General features: G+C 33.8%; 2 protein-coding genes across 4 annotated transcripts; both read left to right on the top strand.

Moving 5' to 3' along the window:
- Positions 1-654: 654 nt before the first annotated feature.
- LOC111788377 (KH domain-containing protein At5g56140-like) lies at positions 655-10122 on the top strand. 2 transcript variants are annotated; one of them, XM_023668695.1, is made up of 7 exons: positions 655-906; positions 1343-1428; positions 2553-2698; positions 3894-4013; positions 4113-4229; positions 9169-9312; positions 9428-10122. In XM_023668695.1, the coding sequence occupies exons 1-7, from the start codon at positions 779-781 to the stop codon at positions 9575-9577; spliced, it is 891 nt and encodes a 296-aa protein (XP_023524463.1). In that variant the 5' UTR covers positions 655-778; the 3' UTR covers positions 9578-10122. The 2 variants fall into 2 exon arrangements, with proteins under 2 accessions (XP_023524463.1, XP_023524464.1); XM_023668696.1 differs by lacking the exon at positions 2553-2698 and having other exon boundaries at positions 3901-4013.
- An 8650-nt stretch (positions 10123-18772) lies between these two features.
- LOC111788726 (phosphatidylinositol/phosphatidylcholine transfer protein SFH13-like) lies at positions 18773-25226 on the top strand. 2 transcript variants are annotated; one of them, XM_023669189.1, is made up of 15 exons: positions 18773-19066; positions 20063-20155; positions 20370-20664; positions 20780-20879; positions 21085-21351; positions 21836-21913; positions 21993-22097; positions 22174-22223; positions 22300-22402; positions 22481-22579; positions 22676-22786; positions 22885-23047; positions 23267-23649; positions 23746-23820; positions 24961-25226. In XM_023669189.1, the coding sequence occupies exons 2-15, from the start codon at positions 20149-20151 to the stop codon at positions 24976-24978; spliced, it is 1854 nt and encodes a 617-aa protein (XP_023524957.1). In that variant the 5' UTR covers positions 18773-19066; positions 20063-20148; the 3' UTR covers positions 24979-25226. The 2 variants fall into 2 exon arrangements, with proteins under 2 accessions (XP_023524957.1, XP_023524956.1); XM_023669188.1 differs by having other exon boundaries at positions 18774-19066; positions 24958-25226.
- The last annotated feature ends 600 nt before the right edge of the window (positions 25227-25826 follow it).

Genomic DNA, 25826 nt, shown 5'->3' on the forward strand with positions numbered 1-25826 from the left:
GAGGAGAACACTTTGGAGACACCATCACACTACTACTAGAATTGTTAAGCTTTTTTAATCGTTCTTGTCGTGGAGATCTACTAGATTCTTCGGGTGTCTGTGAGATTTAAATCTCATAGAATTATACCTAAGAATAAAATAGGTATAAACTTAAAATTTTAATAGATTTAAATTTGATGGGTTAAATTCTTAATTTAATTTTTTTAATTCTCATTGGAGAAACTAAAAAAGAAATCAAAATTTTAAAAATTAATAAAAAAAATTAAAACTTAAAATACATACCATTATAAATCTAAATTTCAATTATCCATCGAAAATAATATCAGTATACTTAGAATATCTTGAATTCAACTACTCGAAAAGAGTCGTTTTTTTTAATTGCTTCGATCATAAGGCCAATTCCCTTACCAAACGGGCCACTTGGTAACTACGAGCGTCTCTTCATCTTCATAGCTGAGATGTCAAATTCAGTTCGTAGTAGAGGGGCCTAGTGGCACCCTCGCCTAACGTATCGGTCTAGATAGAAACTATTAAAAATTTGAACAAAATTAAATAAAATTGAAAATAATACCTATTATTATAATGATTTAAATAATAATTTTATATTTATCTATAAATATTAAATAAATAAAGGGAGATAAAAGAAGTCCAGCAAGGTTTCCATATTTACTCCATTGATAGAGAGCAGGGTGTCGGGATCGCCCGCAGTGGTCGCAGACTAACAATCCTGGCGGTATCCATATCCACACACCTCTCTGGAGGGAGAGGAGGGAGAGAAATGGCGTCGTCTGCAGGCGGGATGTACATGTCTTTCTCTCTCTCCCCCTCGGCTCCTCACTCTCCTCATCTTCCTGCTCTTCGCTCTCCATCTTCTGCATCTGCTGCTGCTCTACTCGAGCAAGAAAAGTAACCGATCCACTCTTTTTTTCTTGTTTTTTTGGCTTTTTTTTGGCTGTTTGTGTTGTTGCTTTGTGAGATCTGTGATTTGTGTTTATTTATCTTTGTTTTTTTTTTTGGATCAGTATGGTTTTGTTTTTGAGTCTTCGTTGATTTGTACAATCGGTGTGTTAGTCACCTGATTCACGTACTAGCTACCAAGTTCTTAAACTGTTTGGACTTAGTTTATACTTGTTCCATGTGCTTCTTGTTTGATTGTCTGATTGATGTTAGATCTGAGCTTATTACACCGTCTTTTGATTTTGGGATTACGTTTCTTTTATTCATTGTTGAAGTTTTCTACTCTCTTTAGTTGCTTAACATCCATATCTTTTAGAGATCTTTTTTTTTTCTTGTGGCATAATCGTGTTATGACAGGCCATTTAACTGATTATATTTTATGCAGGTATCTCTCTGAGTTGTTGGAAGAGCGGCATAAACTAAATCCGTTTATGTCTGTGCTCCCTAATAGTTGTCGATTGCTGAACCAAGGTGAACTTCGTAGCCTTATTGAAGTAACTCTTGAGAAATAGTTTGCTTCCATCGTTGTTTTTCATTTGGTTGATGTGCTGTGGAGATCTTGGGGATGAGGCATTATTGCCCAATGAAAATCTGAACAGAACATATAAGCATGACTGAACTAATCTAACTGAAACTAAATCCAACGAATCTGATTTGCAACTATCTGATCTAACTTTAATGGTTATGCTTGCCTGTCGCTTTGCCTTTCTGCTAATACCTTGGATATTTACTTGGCAGGGACCTGAAGTGAGTAAATGGCTGTGTATAAGACCTTTTGTGTGTGTGTGTGGACACAATAACTTGATAGTTGATAGCACTAAACTAAAGTGACTACAATCAAAATTGGACACTTCTTCCATGAAAAAAAATGAGGATAGAGTTTTCCCCTATCTCTAATATTGACCAACCATCCCCACNAAAAAAAAAAAAAAAAAAAAAAAAAAAAAAAAAAAAAAAAAAAAAAGATTTCATGTTACATTGGTTGTCTGTCTTATGTCTTATAGATCGGTCTAGAAGCATATGAGTTTAGATGCAAGCTCACATGTAAATGTTCTAGCTGTTCGGTACTGAGTCTAATTTTTATCAGTGCAAGTCCCTTTCCTTGGCATCATTGAGAACCGATCCTTTATTTTTAGCTTTCCCATTGCCTTTATACCGCTGTATCTTTCTTTCTACACTTGTCTGTTAACTCCTTGTATTCACAAGTATGAATTTGTCTGTAACTTGATGGAAATTATAATATACTAATTAATTCTAATAATTTATTTCAAGTTATTTGATTTCTTCTACCTTTGCTGCCTTTTGTCTACTTTATTTTTTGAGTTTCTGTGGCGTATGCAGCTTATGAACTTCCTTTCTCAAGCATTTGGTGGCAATATTAATATTTCATATTGATATTGCTCTATAGTATTGGGGTTCAAGTAATTTATTTTTTTCTTTCTTTTGAACATTAAATTTCTTTATGAAAGATATATTTCACTGGCCCAGAAGTGAAAAACACCATGTTGTGTGTCCATTATGTGGTAACTACTAACTTTTTAACAAATGCGCTGACTGGTACATCTTGTTCTTGAAAATTGACATTTTTGGAGCAGAAATATTGCGTGTAACCACACTATTGGGGAAGGCATCAGTTTTAGGTCAAAGTGGGCTTGAATATTCCAGCCCCCTGGCTTCTGGAGGAATATTTTCAAATGGAGGTGCTGACATGAATGGATGGCCATCACGGTTTCAATCAGAAGTACGGATACTAACCATTAACATAACCTTACTGCCCATCTAATTTACTGTACATAAGAAGCATTGCTGACACAAACTTCTACATTTTTTTGCTAACTCATGGAATTTACTAATTGCACTTGGGGATAGCTTCTCTAATTAAAAAAATGAGACTTCGCTTTATTTTTCACTGATGCATTTTTTTCCCAGTCTTTTAGTTTTTTCAGCTTCTCTAATGGTTCTAACAAATTGGTTCTCCACCTTCAGCCATCTTGATAAATGGATAACAACGTCGATCAAATTTTGAGGAGCTTACTTACTTTTCTAATTTGTCTTTATGTGTGTGACAAGTTCTATGTGTGAATAATTGATCTTACTTTTCTAATTTGACTTAAATGTTTTGTTTTTTAGTGCCAAGGGTTTAATATTCTAATATAGAGTGCTGACTCGTTAGTTAACTTTTGTTTATCCCTTGTCTATCTTGGTGAAGGGACTTTTCAAGGAACTTTACCTGTTTGCACACTTGGAATTTTGAAATACATAAATTAGTGGCCCCAAGAGTAATTTATGTCAGTATTAGCGCATTCATATGGTTGTCCAAGAGTAATTTATGTCTGTATTACTTTTCTAATTTGACTTAAATGTTTTGTTTTTTAGTGGCAAGGGTCTAATATTCTAATATAGAGTGCTGACTCGTTAGTTAACTTTTGTTTATCTCTTGTCTATCTTGGTGAAGGGACTTTTCAAGAAACTTTACCTGTTTGCACACATGGAATTTTGAAATACATAAATAAGTGGCCCCAAGAGTAATTTATGTCAGTATTAGCGCATTCATATGGTTGTCCAAGAGTGTGTCTTCATTAAGTGAAAGAAAAAAAGTAGAGGAAAAGAAAAGAAAAGAAATATGCTACTTTAAGATCCACGACAACATTTGAATGGTTCTGGGATTCCTAGTATTCCCTTAAGCAACCTAAACATTATCATACTTTCTATGCATGATTATAATGTTCTCTCTCAAGGTATGCAGTGTTTTCAGTACTCTACACTTTCTCCCTAGATTGTTGTACTAGAATCTATGACTTTGATATATATTGTTTCTGAAAATATCCCATGTTCTTTACACCAAAGTTATGTTGGCTGTTAAACATATCTTGTGTAGGATGATTGCCTTCATATTAATTTTCTGGTATGAACTCTATATGATGTTGTGTATGTAGATGTCAGGTTTATTGCAACCCTCATCAGCACAAAATTGGCTAAGTTCCCAAGGTAGTTCGTCAAGTCTTATTGTGAAGAGAACCATCAGAGTAGACGTTCCTGTTGACAACTACCCTAATGTATAAATTAGCATTGTGTTTTGTGCGTTGTCTTTTTGTATGTTTCTTGATGAAATCTAATTGAACCTTTTTTTTTCTCTTTTTTTTTTTTTTGGATAGTATAACTTTGTCGGCCGCCTCCTTGGACCTAGGGGAAACTCTCTTAAGCGAGTGGAGGCAAGTACCGATTGTCGAGTTTTGATTAGAGGACGAGGTAGCATTAAGGATCCAGTTAAGGTAACTTACTATAAATTTTCATTTTCATGTTATGTTGTATGTCACGTTTCGGTTGTTAATCTATTATATTATGCAGGGAAAAATTAGAAATTCTATGTCTAAACTTTTAAGATGGTCACACTTCAGTCTTCGAACTTTTAATTGGATCAATTACACCCTCATTAAGAATGGTTGCAATGTCACTTTTCCATTTAAATAAATCAAATAACTTTTTCACTATTTCTTTTAAGATTATTATTTTTACGGTGAAAATGTGTAGAAATCAGGCAAAGATGGAGAGAATTGTTGCAACCTAACTCCTATCTTTAAGTTTGGTAACCTTTCCATGAATTCTTTTTTAATAAACACGAATGGAGGAAGGGAGAGATAGATACTCCACCCGTTTCTCCCCAGTTCTGTCTCTTGTATAACTTCTTCCCCCTATTTTTTATTTTCCCTGTCAATTCTCTTTGCCTCTCATGCCCCTATTCTCCCTTTTTCTAACTTTATCTTCTTATTTATAAGACCCCCCATTTACCTCTCCTATTTCTTTAAACTTGTTGTATTTATTTGTTTTTGATAAATCACAAGAGACAGTTTAATATTTAATAGAACTATTTGTTAATGAAATGACAATCTTTTTCATTTTTACTTCATTAAATCTCAATTTCAATTAATTCTTTAAAATTAATTTGGACATTTTTTGTATTTGAGTTGTTGCAAATCTTATTTTATTATTTTCATTCTTGTCTCAAACCAATGATTTAAAGTTCTATGTCATACCTGCCTTTAGTATTGAGGAATAGAAACCTCATTTGACTTGTTCTTTGTACGTGACAAAGAACTTCATGATGAAATTTTGTTTTCATGATGTGGAAATTGAGTAGCTTAGATCATAATGGTTTATATATATATTTATATATAATTTTTATGTTTTCTTTAGGATGAGAGCATATTGAACTACTATGGGTTGGCCTAGTTTCACTAAGGGTCGTGTAAATAATAAAGGGCTTAGAGGAAATGAGTTCACAAGTCACAGTAGCCACCCTCCTACGATTTAATATTCTATGACCTTGGTAACCAAATGTAGTAGGTTTAGTCAATTGTTTTGTGAGAATGGTTAAGGTGTGTGCAAGCGAGCCTGAACACACACAATTTTTTTAAAAAAATAATTAGATTATATTGATTGAAAGAATAGAATGTGAATATGGATAAGTTTTAAGAGATATTCTTGGTTGAAATGAAGAAATGAGTGAATATGGACAAGTCTTAAGAGAACAATGGTAGCATTTGATTTCACTAGGGTTATCAATTTTTTGTTTACTATTATTATTACTACATTGAATAAGACCTGACAATACATGGCGAACAAAAAACAGCCCAACAATGAATCATTAAATTTACACAAGACTAAATCTCTTCCCAAGACTTCTCCACATGATTTGATTTTAGAAATCAATTTGCAGAAAGATCGATGTAGCAAATTATGTTGGTTATATCATGGACAAGTAACATTCACTGAAGGTGTTTTTTCATAAGAAGAAAATTTCACTATCATATGAAGTTTACCAAAGAAGGGTCAAGGATACCTATTGCACTGATGTTTAGTGTAAGAACCGTTTCAACATGATTAACAGGAAGTACAAGAATGAGAAGGCCAGGGTTCAGGTTCCCATGGGGGGTTTTTCTTGTCTTGGTCGTCTTGATGAATTGACTGAACCTTCTGTGTCCATGAAGAAACCCTCCTCTCCTCCCAGGGCTCTTCCTTTGCTTTTTTTGGAAGATACCTCCCCCCCACCCCACTGGGGCTGTCATTGCGATGTCTAAAAAAAAACTTGGGGTGGCAATGGACAAGGGTAATTTTTGGAGGGATTACTTGGCTATGGCAGCTAGAGCTGCAACAATAGCGCTGATGGAGGAAGATGAAGAGGAGACTGAGCAAAGAAAGACGTTAGAGGAAGGGATGAGTAGGTTGACAAGAGCAATTAAAAGGTTTTGGGAGGTGTATGAAAGAGTGGAGGTCGAGAAGATGCGGCAAATGGTGGAATTGGAGAAGCAAAGAATGCAATTTTGCAAGGAATTGGAGGTGCAATATATGCACACTTTTATGAGGACTCAGGTTCAGCTTGAGAGGATTAAGCGTGGAAAGAAGTTAACTCCCAATGATATCTAGTGGCAGTCGTGTGAAGGGAATAACAGGAATTTACATAAGAAGGGAGAGATTCCAATCCTAAGAGAGTTACAATAAACATCTCCAATTAGACAATAATGTAAAAAAGCTATTAGAATTGAAAGGTGTATGCATGATAAAGCTAGGAAGCTAATATATTAAAAAAAAAAACTATCAACAAATCTTTCCTTGTCATTGAAAATTCTCGAAAAAACTACCATCTGTAGGACTTTTTTTCTCTGTTGTGGAAGGATGACCTGACAAAGTTCGACAAAGAATACTTTCGGGATCCTTTGGAAGGACCGTCAACCAATTGGAAACGAGAGTGTCTGCTTCCAAAATCTGCAGCAAAGAAACAAGAGAAGGTTATGTGTTCTTGGGATCCAGCTTCCTTTCCTTATAGCAAAAGGAACAGCAATGTGGAGACAAAAAATGGATCGAGTCATTTCGCATTGCAATTAATCAAAAAGTGTCGATAGCCTTGTGACTTAATCAAAGGTTTTCTTTTCTACCTGGGAAGTGGGTGACAAAAATGATATGGTATAAGATCGTGAGGGAAAAAGCTATATACATTTAAAACTTCAGAGAAGAAAGATGGTATAGACCAGGGAAAAGAATGCAAAGGCCAAAGGGGATTATTCCTCACCCAATAATATTCCAAAGAAGTGGTTAGTCTTGCCTCAATTGTAAATTTTAACAACCTAGAAAAACAGGATGAGAACAATACATAAAGCATTAGGTTCCAAAGGGAATTGTTGCAGCCATTTTGTCAACAAGGCTGTAAAATCAAGCTTTCATCGAGAAAAATGAAAAAATACAAAGGACTTCCAATAAAGCAGTCGAAGGAAAGGAGCCCAACTGAAAAAGGGGCTCTAATCTAACAAAATGAGACTTAAAGGATGATCACAAAATTCTTATGCACCCATGCTCGACGAAAAACATGAAACCTCATAAGAAACAAAACTTCCTCCCACAATCTTTCAAATTCCCAAAAAATCCTATTGTTCCCTTCAAGCTATAGGCCCCAAAGAATAGCATAAACACCTGCAATTCACAACAAAATATCCCTTCTCATGAAAGGGGGAGTGAAGAGCAACTCCTCAACCATAGAAAAACAATGTCTGGACTGAACCCAAAATACACCACACGTTTGGGAAAAGAATAATGGAAGACCAACTAGGCAAATTGGCAACTCCCAATAATGTGATCAATATCCTATACCCAACCCACCTAATTCAATCAGTTTTGAGATGCCTCCCACTAATCATATGAATAACCCTCCCTCATTCACACCCTCCCCTTCTATCGAAATTCCCCCATGATCTTCTCCACCCTATTATTGAAAGTGGAATGAATCTTAAAAAGAGAGCAAAACAGAAGTATTTTGAACTCTCACTCAATATAGACTCGATAGAAATTTCCTTCTACCCCTCATGGATGAATGCCCTTTTTTAAGAGATTTTTTTAACCCTTTCTACAATTGAGTTTCATGAAGACAAACAATTGGTGTTATGACTAAGGACTAAAGTAGTGGGAAGACCCTACTTGTCCATCTGGCCAACTAGGACTTGATGGTGGCTGTTTATTATTTCATTTTCTAGTAATTTAAAACCCATTACCGTTGAATTTTTTTATAAATCTTTTGGAAAGAAATAGAGATGGAGGCTTCCACCAAAGTTCAATTACTCTTCGCTTCAAAACTTGGGAATTCGGGAATTTGGTAAGCTTAGAAGAAAAGAAGTATGACCTGGTTGCTGTATCGTGTAGTGTGTTTGAGAATTTCCCTTGGAACAAAATGGGAAATTCAATCTAGTACCTGTTGCTTGTCTCCTAGTCACTTATTGTCATGTGTAGGAGCTCAACTGCTGCTTGAGATATTTTTCATTTTGTCTCATACCCGCATTATGTTGGAACAATTGACCGAAGTCACCATGTAATCTTGTGACCTTTCCCAAATGTTATATTCAGGTTATTTAGAGAGGAAAGATGGGGCACATATTCTTTAACTTCCCTTCCTCAAGTTACTTTGCTCCGTTTGTTCTAGATTAGTGTGCCTCTTATTGAATCCATTTGTTCTAAAATCAATTTTTTTCTTGTATTAAATTGGGCGGCCGGTCTAATGTCGCTTGGGTCAATGCTATCAAAATTTTGTTTAAGAATTTGGTTTGAAAGGAATTTTAAAGAGAAGTGAGAGACGAAGAAGGTTCTAGATCTTGCTTATTCATTCCTAGCATCTACTAGGAGCTTATTGTCTTTTAATTGTTTCAAAATGTTATTCTAAATACATATACTTTTTTGTATTATTCACTTTTTTATGACTATTGGGAGCTTTGTGATTGGTGTGGGTATGGGCGGTTTCCATATTTAACCTCCCATTCTGTGAGTTATCTTTATGAATTGATGCTAATTGTTATGAATCAACCACAAAATAGTTTTAATTTTGACTGAGTGGGGAAAACATTGTCTCTTTGCTTCACTCTCTCGCTCTCTATTCTTGCTGCTGACTTAGAGAACTTCAGAAGGATTCTTATATGTAGCAGTCACGTCAGTTCTTGTCTTCAAGGGATATGAAATATCTTTGTTTAATCTTCTTCAGGCATAAATTGTATATATATAGTATGTATTGATGCTTCTTTTTTTTTTCTTTTTAAAATTTTTAAGCAGCTTATACGATTCTTTTTCACCCTTATGCCTGGGAGTCTACATTTATTCTGTAATGTTAAAATATCAGAATCAAAATTCAGTATCTGATGAAGGTACCAAGTTTATTCCATTGTTTATGTCCTGTAGGAAGAAATGCTGAGAGGAAAACCAGGTTACGAGCATTTGAATGAGCCTCTCCACATTCTAGTTGAGGCAGAATTGCCAGTTGAAATTATTGATGCTCGCCTTATGCAGGCCCACGAGATTCTCGAGGACTTGCTCAAACCAATAGTGAGTATCTGATGAGATCTTGTATATCTCGTTTTTTAGTATGGTGTCTCATTTCTTCTTACCGATATCATTTCTTTTTGTTTTTTACTCTCTTCCTATTAAATTATTTATCTAGGATGAATCTCACGACTTCTACAAGAAGCAACAGCTACGAGAGCTAGCTTTGCTCAATGGCACACTTCGTGAGGAGGGTTCACCTATGTCTAGTTCTGTGTCTCCCTTCCACAATAGCCTCGGAATGAAGAGAGCGAAAACTAGGGGGTAAATGGAAATGCTCCGACAATAGAGAGGCTTTTGGAAATCGTTTTCTAGTGTCTGGGGAGTAATCAGCAGTCCCATTCCAAGGTGTTGCCTGCAGCTAATGCCTTCAACTGCAATCGGGGCACTCGCACTCTTACGTGCAGGTTCTTGCTAAAATTTATATGGTGTGTTTATGTAATATTTGGAAGAGAAGGTAGTGTAATGACATGGAAATGTCAATCAGTTTAAGGATTACTAGTGATTGGGAGGGGCTTGCTTCTACATATATTTGCTTTAGCTGTTAATGTGTGTTATTTACTAGGCTTTTTCGTTATAAGGTTATGATGGGAGTTCAGATATTATGTAGGATGGTGGGTTCTTTTGGGACTTGAAAAAGAAGGGTTAAGAATTGTAAGGGAATGTTGATTTATTAAGTTGTTTTTTTTTTTGTTTCTATTGGGAGTGTTTTTGTACTAGGAAGAGTAGAAATCTTCCCCTTCCCCCCGGGGGGAAAAACATTCTTTATTATTTCTTTCTTATATGATCTAGAGATTCAAAAGCTTTGGTCTACTATTTTCCCTCTAAGATCGTACTATTATTAATTTCATTCTACTTCAAATTTTTTGCTTGAGCTGCAGTTTTGTATTATATGGGATGCTACAAGGTTCTATCTTTTAACTAATTTTCTACGTCAGTAGTCTTGGAAGTTCACGAAACTTGGATTTATTGAGTTATGTTTAGATTGAAGATGATTTGTTGATAGGTCAAACCAGACTGTCAGCGTGCAGATGCTGCTACTCGAATGCCATTTTCATGCCAAGGTTTGAATGATTGAATCTTTGTGATTGAATTTCAAGTATTCTATGTAATGAAAATTGTACATACTCATATCTAGGCTGACTAGGGGATAGCAAGGGGTGTAAATTGATGTTAGACTCTAAGCTTGCATTGCAAAGATCATAGGTGGTTTCATGAATATTATTTTTGGGATTAGGCTCTTTTCATAAAACGTTGTTTCGTCACTATGGACAACACGAGTATTCACTTCGGTTGCACAAATTTAGCGTAGAAGTCGAACACTCCTTAACTTCAACTTTTTTTCAACTTAATGTGACAGTCTTATAATGATGAAATGTAGGCACAAATTTGGAACCATGAGCTTCATACAAAAATTATAGCTTTTCATAGTCTGGAAGAGAAGAAGTAAATGCATTATTATTATTGTTGTTATTATTACCTCTATTTCTCCAACCTCCCCTTCTCTCCCACTTAGAGCCTAGAGGGCTGTGAGAGCTCTACATTTGCATATTATTATCATTATTATTGTTGTTGTCCTTACTATTTAAGGAAAAAAAGATAGACCTTTGCCACAATAGGTCCTGAAAATAATTTGATGACAGTTCTTTGTATGGTGAAATTGTAATTATTTTTGGTACTAACACACCTTACTTGTTGTATCATTCTTCAGGGCCCAAAATGCTGCCTCCAAAATTGGATCAATGGAGCCAAGAAAGAGCCAATTGTAAGGTTTCTTCCTCCCATTTATTCCTACCTTCTTTGTTCAAAAGATTCCAATAATCCTATCATTCGTTGAATAATTTTATACGTATAAAAGAACTCAGAAACCCAACTAAGGATTATAGTACAATTTAAACTTAATATCCTTTTTCTAAAATATCTGTAAAATTATTTAAATTCCCATAAAAGATTTAAAAAAAAATGATAAATAGGGAAGGAAATTATGGAAGTTTATTGGTAAAATGTTGAAATTGGAATAGACGAAGAAAATAATGGGTTGCAGAGGAAGAGGCCAAGGAAGGTAATGAATGAAGTGTTTATGTCCAAAAAAAAAGGGAGAATCAATGGTTGGAATAATGATTACTCTTATAATATTATCCCCAACACCTCTCACCTTCCATCCCATCCCTTTCACAATCATATTTTCTGCACCAATCAATCATGTTTACATTACATTTAGGGTGCCTTCAAGTAATTATAGATATGTTCGAATACATTACACAAAGACTCTAATAATTAAGCATCAAACTCTTCACAATAATATGATATTGTTCACTTTGAACACAAACTCTGGTAGTTTTGTTTTGAATTTCTCTAAAAGATCTCTAGAGAGGGCTTTTGAAAGGGATAGGAAATGGTAGGGTTTAGGGCATATTGTGGTACGTGACCAGTGGCAGAGGCGTAGAGGAGGCAGAGTATAGGTACAATTATATGCCCATTATGCAACTCTCTACATTTAATGCCTTCTCTCTCTCTCTACAAAAAGCCGAACACCTCCAATTAAAAAAAAAAAAATTTAAAAAAAGAAGGCCCTTCTTTTGGGAACCCTTCGACTGGAGGCAGAAAGAACGTTAACGACATGTCGCTTTTAACCCACACGAACCCCCACCCCCATATACTCCAATGGCTATCCAACAAATCCAAGAACCCAACCTCTTTCTTTTTACTACCCCTTTTCTTCTTTTTTACTGCCCCTTTTCTTCTTTTTACTGCCCCTTTTCCTATTTTTACTGCTTCTCTTTTTACTGCCTCTTTGGATATTATGAGGTTTTTTCAAATTTGGATGTTATTATCATTTTTTTTTTTTTTTTTGGACTTGTTTGTTTTTGTTTTGTTTTAGTAGTGGAGATTGTGGGTTTTATTGAATTAGTTTATGTGATGTCCCGTGGTTGGTGAGGAGAACAAATCACCTTTTATAAGTGTGTGAAATTTTCCCTTAGCAGACGCGTTTTAAAGCCTTAAGGGAAAGCTCGAAAGGAAAAGTCCAAATAAAACAATACGTGCTAGCAGTGTGCTTGGACCGTTACAGTTTGTTTGAGGAAAAATGTGAGTAAAAAAAGTGGATTATAAAGGGTGATTTAAAAAAGTTAGATAGATCGACACATTAACGATACGTCATTTTTAGCTTCGTCATCTAATCTATTTATCTAGAAGTTCAAGAACCCTAAAATGTACGACCCACACAAAGATAAAGTAAATATATAATCATCATATTTAATTAAGAGAACGAATTTCCTTAAGATGTAACGATGTGAGCACTGTTTCAAAGAGAGACTCAATGAAATATACATGTTTATGAAGATACGGACTACCTACACAACAAAAAGACCTTGGAAGCTTCACTACTTAGGTAGAGAGTGAAGAAGGCTACCTTTCGGGATGTACACGTTGATATTGTTGTTTATAATGGATCTCTATTGTAGTATGTTAATTCAAGAAGCATTAAAGAAAACTCGTTGAATAAAACTTTAAAAGAAAATTTACTTTCTTTTTTCGAAGGTGTTGATCGTCAGGATTACATTTTTTTGTTTGTTACCGTGGATCAAGGAGAATCTATGATTTCCTACATCTATAAATACGTGAGGTCGTGACCCATATAGGTCACAGTGACATTCAACCCAACAACGAGAACTCTAACTGAATATACCCTAATTTATTAATCGAAACAGTGGACAAACAAAGAAGATGTATACATATTAAAGAGCGAAAGCTAAAAATAATAATGTGGGTAGTTAGAATATATGATTCTCATAGTTTAGGAAAGATTGATAAATCCAAAAGTAAAGATGACAAATTTTAATTTGAAAGTAAAGTGTATGAATATGCATCACATAAAACACACCATCACCCACCACCTTCCTTACCTATTAATTCTTCAAATTAAGTGGGAAATAATAATAATAATAATAATTTTTTTTTTTTTTTTATAAAGAGGACACGTGGCAACAGCTAATAAATTTGACTTTCGGAGGTACCTTTTGTTTTTGTTACGACAACAAAAACGCTGTCGGTCACGATTTTGTGTCGGCGCTTCTCTTTGTACGCTAACTTGTACTTTCCTCCCTTCATTTAATTTCTTTTTCTTTTTTTCCTGTTTTTTTAATTTTAATTCCCCTAATTAAACTATTAATCCTATGTTTATTAATTAAGAAAAGATTGTAAACGTCTTAAACGTTAAGCTATATGTTCGTATTTATAAATATAGTCTAATAAGTAAAAGAACGTAAAAATTGCTTACTTATATATAAAGATCTCACGATGCGGTGAAGTCAAAGTACCAAATGTGAGCTAATGTTAGTCAAAGTCAAGTCGTGTTCGTTAGCTCAGAGGAGGAAGAAGAACCTTCGAACACGGGGCAAAATAGACAAATCATTTATATTGGCCTCGTGGGCTAAATTAATTCGATACCCAGCCTCGTTTGAACAAATCAAGGGGGACCGAGCCTCGTTTAAGTAGTTATTTATTGGTCAATTCTTAGCCATCTTGAGTGGTTAACGCTTATCTATATCAACTCGTCTTATCTCTGATGTGCCCTTAATTCGATAGAGTTTAATCTTGGATCACTCCAAATCGCATTTTTAAAATAACAATTTTCGTCATTTTCTGTCTAAACTAAATGATCCTCCACAAATCTATCGTAACGACTCATACCCATGATTTGAATCATGATTCGGAATTCGAATTCGACACTTGACGGCCCAACATTCCCCTATGACATGATCACGTTACCTACTTCTCGCTTTTAAGCGTGAAGACTATCCCCACATATCAACACAAGTCCTTTCAGCATATTTTACTTTCACTCACATGCATTCTCAGAAAATTCATAAGAGGTCACCTAACATAAAATTACTCCAAATAAAACACGTTTAACTATGAAACTCTTATGATTGAGCCACTGGAGGTGCACGTTGTTCGTATAGGTAGTAACTTTCAATTCTTAAGATCGTTCTCATTTGGTCTCCTTTACTTGAGTGTCACATTTACAATTCAATCAATATGTTCGGGTCATATTACCCATTTGAAACTCTATTCTCTCTCCTTTACCGTGTAGCACGATACCCATAATTTAGTTCATTACGATGTTCGAGAATGGAAGATTTGAGAAATATACCTAACAAATTGGATCCAAAGCAAACTTTTGGAAACATAAAGAAGCAATGTCACAAGAGTATACACAACTTGCATGTGGTCACATTCGTAACAAAAACTTTATTAATGGGGAATATAATAAACAAATAATTCACTTTTTAGCCCCACCAAAATATTTATTTAAAAAAAAACCCCCAAATAAATAAATAAATAAATTTATTTTTGTTTTTAATTATAGTGGCAGATTGCGTTTTGGGGTAAAAAGGCAGATGAAGAAACGGTTGGATTATTCAAATCAGCAACCACGTGATCCTTTTAAAATATGCCAAAATATCTGGGTCAATTTGGAATTTCAAAAACTTATGTGCATATACTGTTAAATTATTTATATTTAGGGGGTTTTAAGAAAATAAATACTTAATTACTAGAAGTTGGCGTTGACCCTGCCCCTATTTCGACATTCCCATTCCTGGAGCCCAACAAATATATTATATAATAATAATAATAATAATAATAATAATAATCTCTTTATAAATCATAAACAAATTATTCATTAAAATCATTGGCTTATTGGCTCGAGAGGAACTTGTTTTATAATTAAATCATAAACAAATTATTCATTAGAAAATCGATGTTACTTACTGTGCAAAATGAAATTATAGTAGTAAAATGAACGTTTGTGCATGACTCGAGAAGGTTAAGTTGTTTGTAATTATTAGAAATAAAAGTGAAGGGAGGTTGAGAGGTAGGCCCCGGTAGGTTAAGCGACGTTCTTCTTGAGTCGTATTGACCACGTAACTGCACAAAGCCCTACATCCTTTACTCATACTAGAGGCATGTACGGGTTGAGTCGAAAAAATCTTTAGAACAAATATAAACTTTTGAATTTGGTGATCCGAGCAACCCGAATAAAGTTCACAACTCAACCCAACTCTTTTTGATATCAAGTTAAAGCTGTTTATTATTATTTTTAAAAAATACTATTAATAACTAAAATTTTGTAAATCTCATATATCTAACCGTCACAAGTTACATCAACATTAAATATTTTTAACCTTCATAATGATTTAAGGATATAGTTTGATTGTAACTCTATTTTTTTGGGTAGTTGAGTTGACCTTCAAAAAATTCAACTCAACATAAACCGTAACTCTATTTTTTTTTTTATAGATTTTTTTGGTTAGTTGAGTTGACTTTCCACAAATTCAACTCTAACATAAATTAGGATTTTGATTGTAACTCTATTTTTTGGTTAGTTGAGTTGACCTTCCATTTTAGTTGAGTTGACTTTTTAAAAAGTCAACTCAACATCAATCAAAATTTTGATTGTAACTTAATTTTTCTGGTAAGTTGAGTTTACCTTCCAAAAATTCAACTCAACACGAATCAGAATTTTTTAACCTAACCTAACCTTTTATAATTTTGATTGAGTAATCTGACTTAATAAAGTTCCAGTCATCTGAAGATCCATAAGGTTGACTTTTTATTTAAACGCAATTTTTGAAAAGTGTTTTAAAAAGATAAATAATATAAATATTTTTTAAACAAAGGTATTTAAAAAAAAAAAAAATAGTTTATATCAATTTTTTTAATTAAAAATAAAGAAATTAAATGAAATGACCATAAAAAAAATACAAGAATTGGGTTTTTTTTTTTGGTCATTAAATGAAATGACCATAAAAAACCGTTTTCAAACCGTAGCCAACTACTGGACCAGACGCCGCCATCCTTTTCAACGTCGATTCCCTACCCCTAATTCCGCCATTAAAACCACAAAATATTAAATTAAATAGTTTATTATATTCGTGAAGGAGAGACCGTAAAATTAAAATAATTCTAATTTATAGATTTAAAAAATAACATAATAACATGCAAATTATTGTGAAAAAGATAATATTAATTATATAATTTAAAATTCATGTTTTCTACAAATGTAAAATTCATGTTTAACTATGCGAATCAATAGTTAACGTAACCGCCCAAATCATCACTAACAGATATTGTTTGCTTTAGCTCGTTACGAATTGTCATCAGCCTCACGGTTTAAAAATTCATCTATAGGAGAGGTTTCCACACCTTTATAAGAAACATTTCGTTCCCTTCTCCAACCGACGTTGGATCTCACAGCTAATTTCCTTCACGAACGTCACGAGCATTAATAGAAGCTACGACATTTACAGTAATTAGCTAAACGATGACCAGTAGCATTGGATTAACTAACGAGTTATCTTTAGTTATTAAATAGGAATTAAAATATGAAGACTTGAACATTGAACTTCAGATTAATAACGTCACCAGCATTAATAGAAGCCACGACATTTATTTTCGTCAGCCACTTGGCATTGCCCTCCATTTTTTTTACCTAATTAAAATAAGGATTTAATAATATTCTAAAACTAAAAAAAAAAAACGTTTATTTTAATTTATTATATATATTACTTTTAATTATTTATTTTAAAATATATATTTTTTAGCGTTTGACACAGATGTTTATTATATTATTTAATTTTAGGTGCGAATTAAAATAATATTTAAATATTTTAGAATATTAACTTTTACTTTTTCTAGATGATATTTAAATTTATGTTAAATCGTATATCGAATATATTCTTATATATAAGGGTTAAATTCAGACTTATTTATGTATTTTAAAATTAAATAAAAACATGCCGATTAATTAAAAAAATAGAAACTTTTTTAATTCGATTTTTTCTTATTTATTACTGGTTTGTGTAAGTGCCACATCAGTATTTAGTTTTTAAAAATTTATTTTAATATATTTCAATGAAAATTATACTAAAATAATATTAACATTAAAAAATAAAGTATTTAAATCTTGCCGACAAATATTATGTATATAAAAAAGGTGATATTGTTCGCTTGACTTTTTTATATTTAAATTAAAAAATGAATTTTGGAGAAAAAAGAGAGTGATAATTCTTTTTGTTAAATTAAAATTTTCAAAATGTTTTAGAATCTTCAAAATTTATGGTCGCCTTTTATCACATGTGAATATTATGAGAATTTCAAATAAAAAATATTTTATTTTACCAAAAATTATTTAAAATTGAGACTATATAAAAATTTTAATTTAACGTTTAATAAATTGGTAATTTTTGAAACAGCTTTACCGAGGTTCAGGAGTTCGGCCGAATTAATGGTGACGAGGTGAATGAGCTTCTCTTTCTTCATTTTCTTCTTCTCCATCTTACTCAATCTTTCCTTTCTCTGTTCTTCTTTTTTTTAATGATCTAATCTTCTTGGAAATCTGTGATTCGAGACGATCGATTCAATAGAAAAGAAGGAATAGTGTCTATTTTTCGTTGGGGGGTTCCTGAAAAAAATCGTCGAATCTTATTCATTAGAAGTGGCGTATGTTCAAATTAATGTAAATAAAGTGCCTAAAACTTGCACTGATACCGATGGATGGTGTTAATATAACACATGCGGAAGCAATTTTGATCCTAGGCACTTTTAGAACATCGATTATAGTAAATAACTAGCATGTTCAATAAGTATTAAAACTGTGAAATATATTATGAAATTGAAAATTTGACTATTACAGATGTTTTGTTTATTTTAAAATATTTATTATGCATTTTATAAATAAAATTATAAAATAATACTTAGGACTTTTGGGACTAGCATCCTTATCGACACACCGTTTCGTGTCTACTCTTTCGAGGAAGGGCAAGAAGGCTGACACATCACCTGGTATCTGGCTCTGATACCATTTGTAACGGCTGAAGCCCGTCGCTAGCATATATTGTCCTGTTTGGATTTTCACTTTTGAGCTTCCCCTTTAAAATGCGCATGCTGGGAAGGTTTCCACTCGGTATAAATGGTGTTTTGTTATCTCCCAACCACTTAAAAAACACATTTATGTTATTTTCAATATTTTTAAAATTAAAAAATTAGAATACTAAATATTTATATTTCTACAAAAAAAAAAAAAAAAAAAAAAAAAAAAAGAAAACGAGAAGAATTTTTTTTTTTTTTTTAATAGTTATTGATTGTAAATTTTAAAATACATTTATTTCTAATAACCATTAAATATAAATTTAAAATATTTATTTATTTATTTATTCGTACAATTAATTGGAAATAAAAGGGAAAAAGAAAAACAGGGTTAGAGATGGAAGCTTGAGAGTTCCAATGTAAGCAGGCTTTCGTAGGGTCCCCCTGGCTCCTATTATTTATTCTATTTTATTTTATTTTTCTATTTTTTAAAATTATAATAAAAAGTAAAAAAAAGAAAAAAAGAAAAGGAAAATAGAAAAGAAAAAGAGTTGAGCCGCGCATTTCCAAACTCACACAACTCGTACCATTTTTAACCAACAAAACCCCACACCCACACCTTCTTCTTTAATTCTTCATTTTTCACCTTCCTCTCCACCAAATTTCATCGCTCTTCTCTCCAGAAAACTCCTCTCAACAGCAACAACAACAATCTCACCATCTTAATCTTTGCTCTTCAATCTTCATATTCCGTTTCCTCTGCTGCTGTTGCTTTGCTGCTATCATCACCGTTGCTTTGACAGATTCCTCTTGTCTCGATCGATGTTGTTTTCTCTTCCTCTTCTCAGGCTACCATCGGCTTCTGTGCTTAGGATTTTTTCATGAGGTGTGTTTTTTCTGCTGTTTTTCTGACTCTCTGATTCTCTAATTCAGCTCTGTATTCTCTGTTTTTTTTTTTTGTTTTTGTTTGTTTGTTTGGTGTTTTTGGTTTTACTGTTTTCTGTGGATTTGATTCAAGATCCGAGTGGTGTTCACCGGCATTGTCGATTTTCAATGTGTTTCTGGCTCTCTTACGTGTTTTTGGTTCGCGGAAAGGAAATTGATAGTTGTTATGAAGAGATTCCTCTTCATGACTGTCACTGTTTTTAATGTGTTCCGGAATTTTCGGTTCAAGTTCGAGTTTAATGAACATTTTGGATTCGGCTTTGGATTTCGTTTATTTTTGTTCGTCCGTTTTCGTTATGTAGAAGAAGATGACGCTCCTCCTCCTTCTTCTTCTTCTTCTTTTATCTCTCTATCTCTCTCTTCTTTTTATATTCCCGATAATTAGCACAGTGAGCTGCTGCAAGGTCGAAAATCTTTTTTCGATTTGATATTGATGAAGTTTCTTGAGAAATCAGGTTTCTAGAGTTGATTTCTGTTTGGATCTGTCTTTAATGCTAGTTTCTGAGCCCACCGACTTCCTTCGCTCGCTTGAAGGGATCGGTTTTCTGTCTTTCTCTCGATATTTTGTAGTTGCTCGAGGAAGACTGCAGAAAACTAATCCTTGGCATATGGCCTTGGGACGTTTTCATCAATTGGAGTTGTTAATACTCTTTCTTGCTCCTTGATCTTGAGTATGCTGCCCGAAGAGTTTCCGAATCTTTAATTTTCTCTCTAAAGCCCTTGAATCAGTTGCTCATTGACTTTTGCAGAGTAGGAGGGATTCGGAATGGTAGTTTTGCGTGCTGTATGTTGTTAGCTATTTCCGATTACTCAGCCAAAATAGAATCTTAATGCTTCGCACCTAAGAAATCAACTTCATTTTCTATGCTTCAATTACTCGTCTTTATGTAATTAATATAGCAGTTTCCATCTTTTGTCTTCTTTCCTGCAACAATAGGTTGACGTGTCCGTGCGGAACTTTTCCAGTGGGTTTGGCGTAGTCTTCAAAGCCATTTACCTTTCATACATCGTCCGGGGATTGAAATGTTAGGTATGTTGTGTAGTTTATTGGCATAATATGAGAAACAGCTTTGCGTGTATGATGCATGAGTGATCGAGCATTAGTCTTAAGGTGCTAAAATGTTGAGACAATTCTTGATTGATGGACTCGATTTATTTCCAAGTTGTAAATTTTTTGTCCATCGTTCTATTTGTATTTAATTAGAAATAATTATAACGACTTTTCCTTACTTCCTCACTTCAAGGCTTTGAAGGTCCTGGAACTAGTGATGAAATTAGAGAGAGCTTTGAGAATTCTGAAGATGAGAGGCGACTGTTCAAAATTGGGAACCTCAAGAAAAAGGCAATAAATGCCTCAAATAAATTCACTCACTCTCTCAAGAAGAGAGGAAAGAGGAAAATTGACTACAGGGTTCCTTCAGTATCCATAGAGGATGTACGAGATGCAAAAGAGGAAAGTGCAGTTCATGAATTGCATCAAAAACTTCTTGAGAGGAATTTGCTGCCCAGTAGGCTTGATGATTATCATACTTTACTGAGGTCTGTGCATTTTCTGGAAGCATTCTGCTTCATAAAACAAAATATCTGCAGTTCATGCAACCTTTTTTTTGCGAGCCATTACAAGTATCCTCATTCTATTTGTTATTTTCTGCAGATTTTTGAAAGCTAGAGAATTTAACATGGAAAAGACAATCCGGATGTGGGAAGAAATGCTTAACTGGAGAAAGGAATTTGGAACTGATACTATTCTAGAGGTAATTTATGTATACATCCCAGTGGTCCTCTAAAATAAGCTCCAGTCCTGCCTTGAGAGTTATTTTCCCTGTTAACATATCATCATCATCTTCATCATTTGCAATCTGCTGCGTAATCAACATCCAATCATGAAAGTGCATAATGTAGTTGGATAACTTGCCAGTTTTGGAGCTTTAATATATTAGTGGAGTGATTCATCTGCAGGATTTTGAATTTGAAGAGCTTGAAGAGGTGTTGCAATATTATCCTCAGGGATATCATGGAGTTGATAAAGAAGGCAGGCCAGTTTACATAGAGAGGCTTGGCAAAGCCCATCCAAGTAGGCTCATGAATATCACCACGATAGATAGATACTTGAAGTACCATGTGCAAGAATTTGAAAGGGCACTGCATGAAAAGTTCCCTGCCTGTACAATTGCGTCTAAGAGAAGAATCTGTTCAACAACAACAATATTGGATGTGCAGGGCTTGGTACGATGAAAACTGTCTTGAAAGTTTTATATATTCAGTTTGCTCGAAATATTATCTTATACACGATCACACTATTGTCTCCGATAATGATGGAGATGTTACTTCCATATTGGGGGATCAAATTAATAGGACTACACAGTTTTATTGAAAAATATCGAAACTTTTCTTAGAGTTGATTTTTCTGGTATGAAACTTGAAAATCATGGATCCAACATTATTTATCTGGTAAATTACGTAACTGAAGTTCTTAGATTTGGAGCCACAATCAAGCAGAGTTTGCTTCTATATCTTTGGCCTTCAAGAAAATACAAATATATTGATCTTACACATTTGCATACATGTGCATGGTCGTAATAGTATTATCGATTATGACATGAAAACCATCCATTTATCCAACATTGGCATCTTAGGATGGACAATGTCAATCGATTAATGTTAAATTTATTAAAGTCTGATTTTAATGTTACTGATATTGTGATTCCAGGGCATGAAAAATTTCTCCCGCACTGCTGCAAATCTCTTAGCTGCTATAACAAAGACAGACAGTAATTATTATCCTGAGGTATCCAATTCCTTCCAAGCATAAACATATTTGATCATTTTCTCATGTGTTTCATTCTCTTTTCACTTGTATCTTTCAGACGCTACATCGAACATATATTGTGAATGCTGGTTCTGGTTTTAAGAAGATTCTCTGGCCTGCTGCTCAGAAATTTATTGATATGAAGACTGTTGCAAAGATCCAGGTATAGATGTGGCATGCACGAGTTACATGCACTTCCTTTTCCTCATGCTGGATTAATTATCGAGTTCAAATTTCAGGTTCTTGAACCCAAATCAATAGGAAAGCTACTTGAAGTCATTGACTCAGAGTATGACCTCCATTTCCACTCTGTATTTGTATATTCATATACTTTATTTACTTTGCTGAGACTGTTTTTCTTTCAGTCAGTTGCCAGATTTCTTAGGTGGTTCGTGTACATGTAGTGGTGTTGAAGGAGGGTGCCTTAGATCTAATAAGGGTCCGTGGAATGATCCCGATATTATGAAGGTGGCTTTTCATCATGTTTCAAATATAGTCCGACTCAATTCTTCAGCATGTATAATTAACCTAGTCCTGTGTTTCTAGGTTGTGCATAATTTAGGAGCCACCTTTGTAAGGCAAGGCACAAGAGTGCCCAAGAACGACGCAAAATTTCACTCTCGTGCTCAAATACCTTCACTGAAGGTAAGTGTCAGTTTGATCAGATGCAGTTTGAATATTGTATATTATTGCATGCTGTCATTATGATGCATATTGATATGCATATTTCTCTTCCATTAGGGAAGTAATGATATATCATTAGCGGATTCAGGATCAGATATTGATGACTCGTACTCTCCACTGGAGCGAGCTAGCTCTATGATTCCTTGTTTGGCCCCAGTTCACGAAGAAGTAAGTCTGGAAGTATGTAGCACATGGTTTGTGAAAATGTATTGTATGTGTATGCAAAAATGTCAGCAACATTGTTTAAAAGGTTCGTATTTTTTCAGCTAAGGGCAGCAGATCCTAATGCTTACTACAGTTGTGATGATGACTTCCTACCTGCTAGGACAGTAAGTGAAAGTGACCAAAGAGTTAGAGGTTCTCAGGGTACATCTCTTGAAATAATGGATAATGGGAATTTCTCTAGCAAAGTGGCATCAAACATAGAAGGTACTGAATGTACTTTTATTTTCACTCTAATGTGTGGTAACTCGGAATCTTTACGGCTCACCTGGCGTGTGGCACCGGGAAAGTAGAACCATATGCATAATTTGTCTACTTACCCTTGGAAAGGTTTTGCATTTCCAAGTTATGCAAATTGTATTTGTTCGTTGGTCAGATTTTTCTTTCCCTATCTCATATTTTTCTTTTATTCACCTCGCTTCTCAGGTACTATAGCAAATGAGAACGAAATTCTGAAGCAAAAACTTGAGAAAAGAAACCTTCATTTTGTGGGGAGAGGTCTTCTATCATTCTGGATTAGATTGGTAGAACTTGTCCGCAGTTTACAATTTCAGTTTTGGAAAAGACAGAACAATATATATCCTTCTAACACAGAACAACACATTACAAACATCAATGCTGCTGCAATTCAAACAATGAACAAAGAAGATTATGTCGGTCCATGCTTACAACGTCTCGAGAGGCTTGAAAAAATCTTTGTAGAGCTGAGCAACAAGCCTGCTAAGATTCCTCTGGAAAAGGAGCATTTGCTTACTGAATCTTTGGACAGAATCAAGTCGGTTGAATTTGACCTGGAGAAAACGAAAAGAGTGAGCTTTTCTTTGTGTGTTTAATTAATTAGTAATATGAGCGGTCTTCTGATCGATTCTTGTAGCTTAGCATTTTCATTCATTTCATTGGTTCAGGCAATCCACGCTACCGTCTTAAAGCAACTTGAGACGGGGGAGCTGCTGGAGAAATTACGGGAGTCCCAATGTCAAGTAAGTAGCTTTTAAAAACACAGGCCACATCTTATTTGTTATTTGTTATTATTATCATTATTATCTATATTTTGTTTTCTTATATAATTTCAGAATCATTTTTTGAAATATTAGTTTTGACTTTTGAAAATCTAAATAAAAACAGTGTAAAAGCATTATCTTTCTTCGTGCCCATTTCCCATCCAGAAATCTTGAACTACAATAATACCAACTTGGAAATTTTCAAACATTGTGAAAAGGATATGAGAGGCCTCAATTCAAATGGGGTCCTATTGTAGAAAAATTCCCATCCATTAATAAAGTAAACTATTAAGGCTTCCACTGATGAACATTTGATTTCTGGTTTACTTTTTTGAGAATAAAGCTGTTTTTTCCTTTTTAAAAAATCAGGCTTGTAAATACTACTTTAAAAGATTTATGAACTTTTTTTTTCTTTTGGAGTTTGGCTAAAATCTCTAACGTGTTTTTAAAAAATTGTACAATATATCAAATAAATTGCAGCGAAGCTAGGGTAGTTTTTGAAAATAGAAAATAAAAAAGGGAAGTCTGGTTTAATAACCATCTAGTGTTTAAAAATTAAGAATATAAACATAACTTCCTCTTACTAGGTTCTTTGCTTTATATCTACCCCTTGAAAGTGTTTCTAAAATCCAAGCCAAGTTTGAAAACTAAAGAAAGTAATTCTTAATACTTCGAAATTTAGCTTAGAATTCAAATGTTTGTTTTAAGTGTGAAAATCATAATAAAGAATTTATGATAAGATAAGTAGATTTTTAAAAACTGAAAACTAGGAGTGAAGGCTCCATTTGATAACTTTGACTTTTGGTTGTGAAAATTATGCTTGTTTCTCTCATTTCTCTATATTGAATTTCATTTTTTTTTTAGTGAAAACATTTGATTTTTTAGCAAAATTCATTCCTAAAACAAAAATAACTTTTTGAAAATTATTTTGTTGTTTTTGAAAACATGGCTCCGTTTTCTGAAACATGTGTAAAAAGTATATAAGTAGTATTCTTAGACTTAATATTCATAAACTGAATCTAAAATTATTGTCAAACCAAGTGTGTACAAGTTGTTCTGTATCATGTTTCATTACTAAAAATTCTAACCCTGATATAACCCTTATACATGATGCAGCAGAGAAGATTTTTGTGTTAGGTTACAAAAAGTACAAAAAGGTGAAGAAATGAAAAATGGTTACACCGAAGCAAGAGCAAAGACAAGCACGTGGAGTGACAACAAAACCCAATGGACAATGGCTGGCGGCAATAGAAACGAGAGATGTAGAGAGGAGGCAAACCAAAAACAGATAAATGCATATATACGTGTACACTTTCACCCTTTGTTTGGTTGGATCACCTCTGTCTTTGTTCTTTCTTTCTTCCAATATATATATATATATATATACACGAAAAAAGAAATATATAATTTTGGAGGTGTTTACAGACAAGGCTGACAAAATGTATAAAAAAAGCTGGCTAATGTTTCCCATAGAGAGTGCAGGGTTTGGAGGTGAGTACAGAAAAGAAAGAAGGCGGAATAACGTGGCTTTGCAATAGTAGCAGCAACCAGCAACTCCTNAATTTTTTTTTTTTTTTTTTTTTTTCTCTTTTAGTTCCTTAAAGATGAATCGTGATGTACTCTAAAGTAGAATAGACGTTTCCCTATAGGCTCAATTTCTAAAATCCAAAGTGTTCCCAATCAATGAGAATGAAAACGACTTTCTCTTCTACAGATTCTTAGTTGCATTTTTTTTCTCACCATTATGTTCTTTTTTGTTTTACCATTACCAGAATTCTAGTCACAGAGGGGTTTGTGGAAAAATTACTCCTCAACCCGGCAATTCTAAATGTAAATGTGATANTTTTTTTTTTTTTTTTTTTTTTTTTTTTTTTTTTTTTTAATCTCATGCAGCTTTCTCTAATTATTGAATTCCAGAGCAGAGAAGTATTTCTATTGTGTTTTGTTAAATTCGTTGTCCATGCTACTAGGAGTTGCATCAATCA

Source organism: Cucurbita pepo, chromosome LG02, assembly GCF_002806865.2.
Source record: "Cucurbita pepo subsp. pepo cultivar mu-cu-16 chromosome LG02, ASM280686v2, whole genome shotgun sequence".
NCBI classification, from domain to species: Eukaryota; Viridiplantae; Streptophyta; class Magnoliopsida; order Cucurbitales; family Cucurbitaceae; genus Cucurbita; species Cucurbita pepo.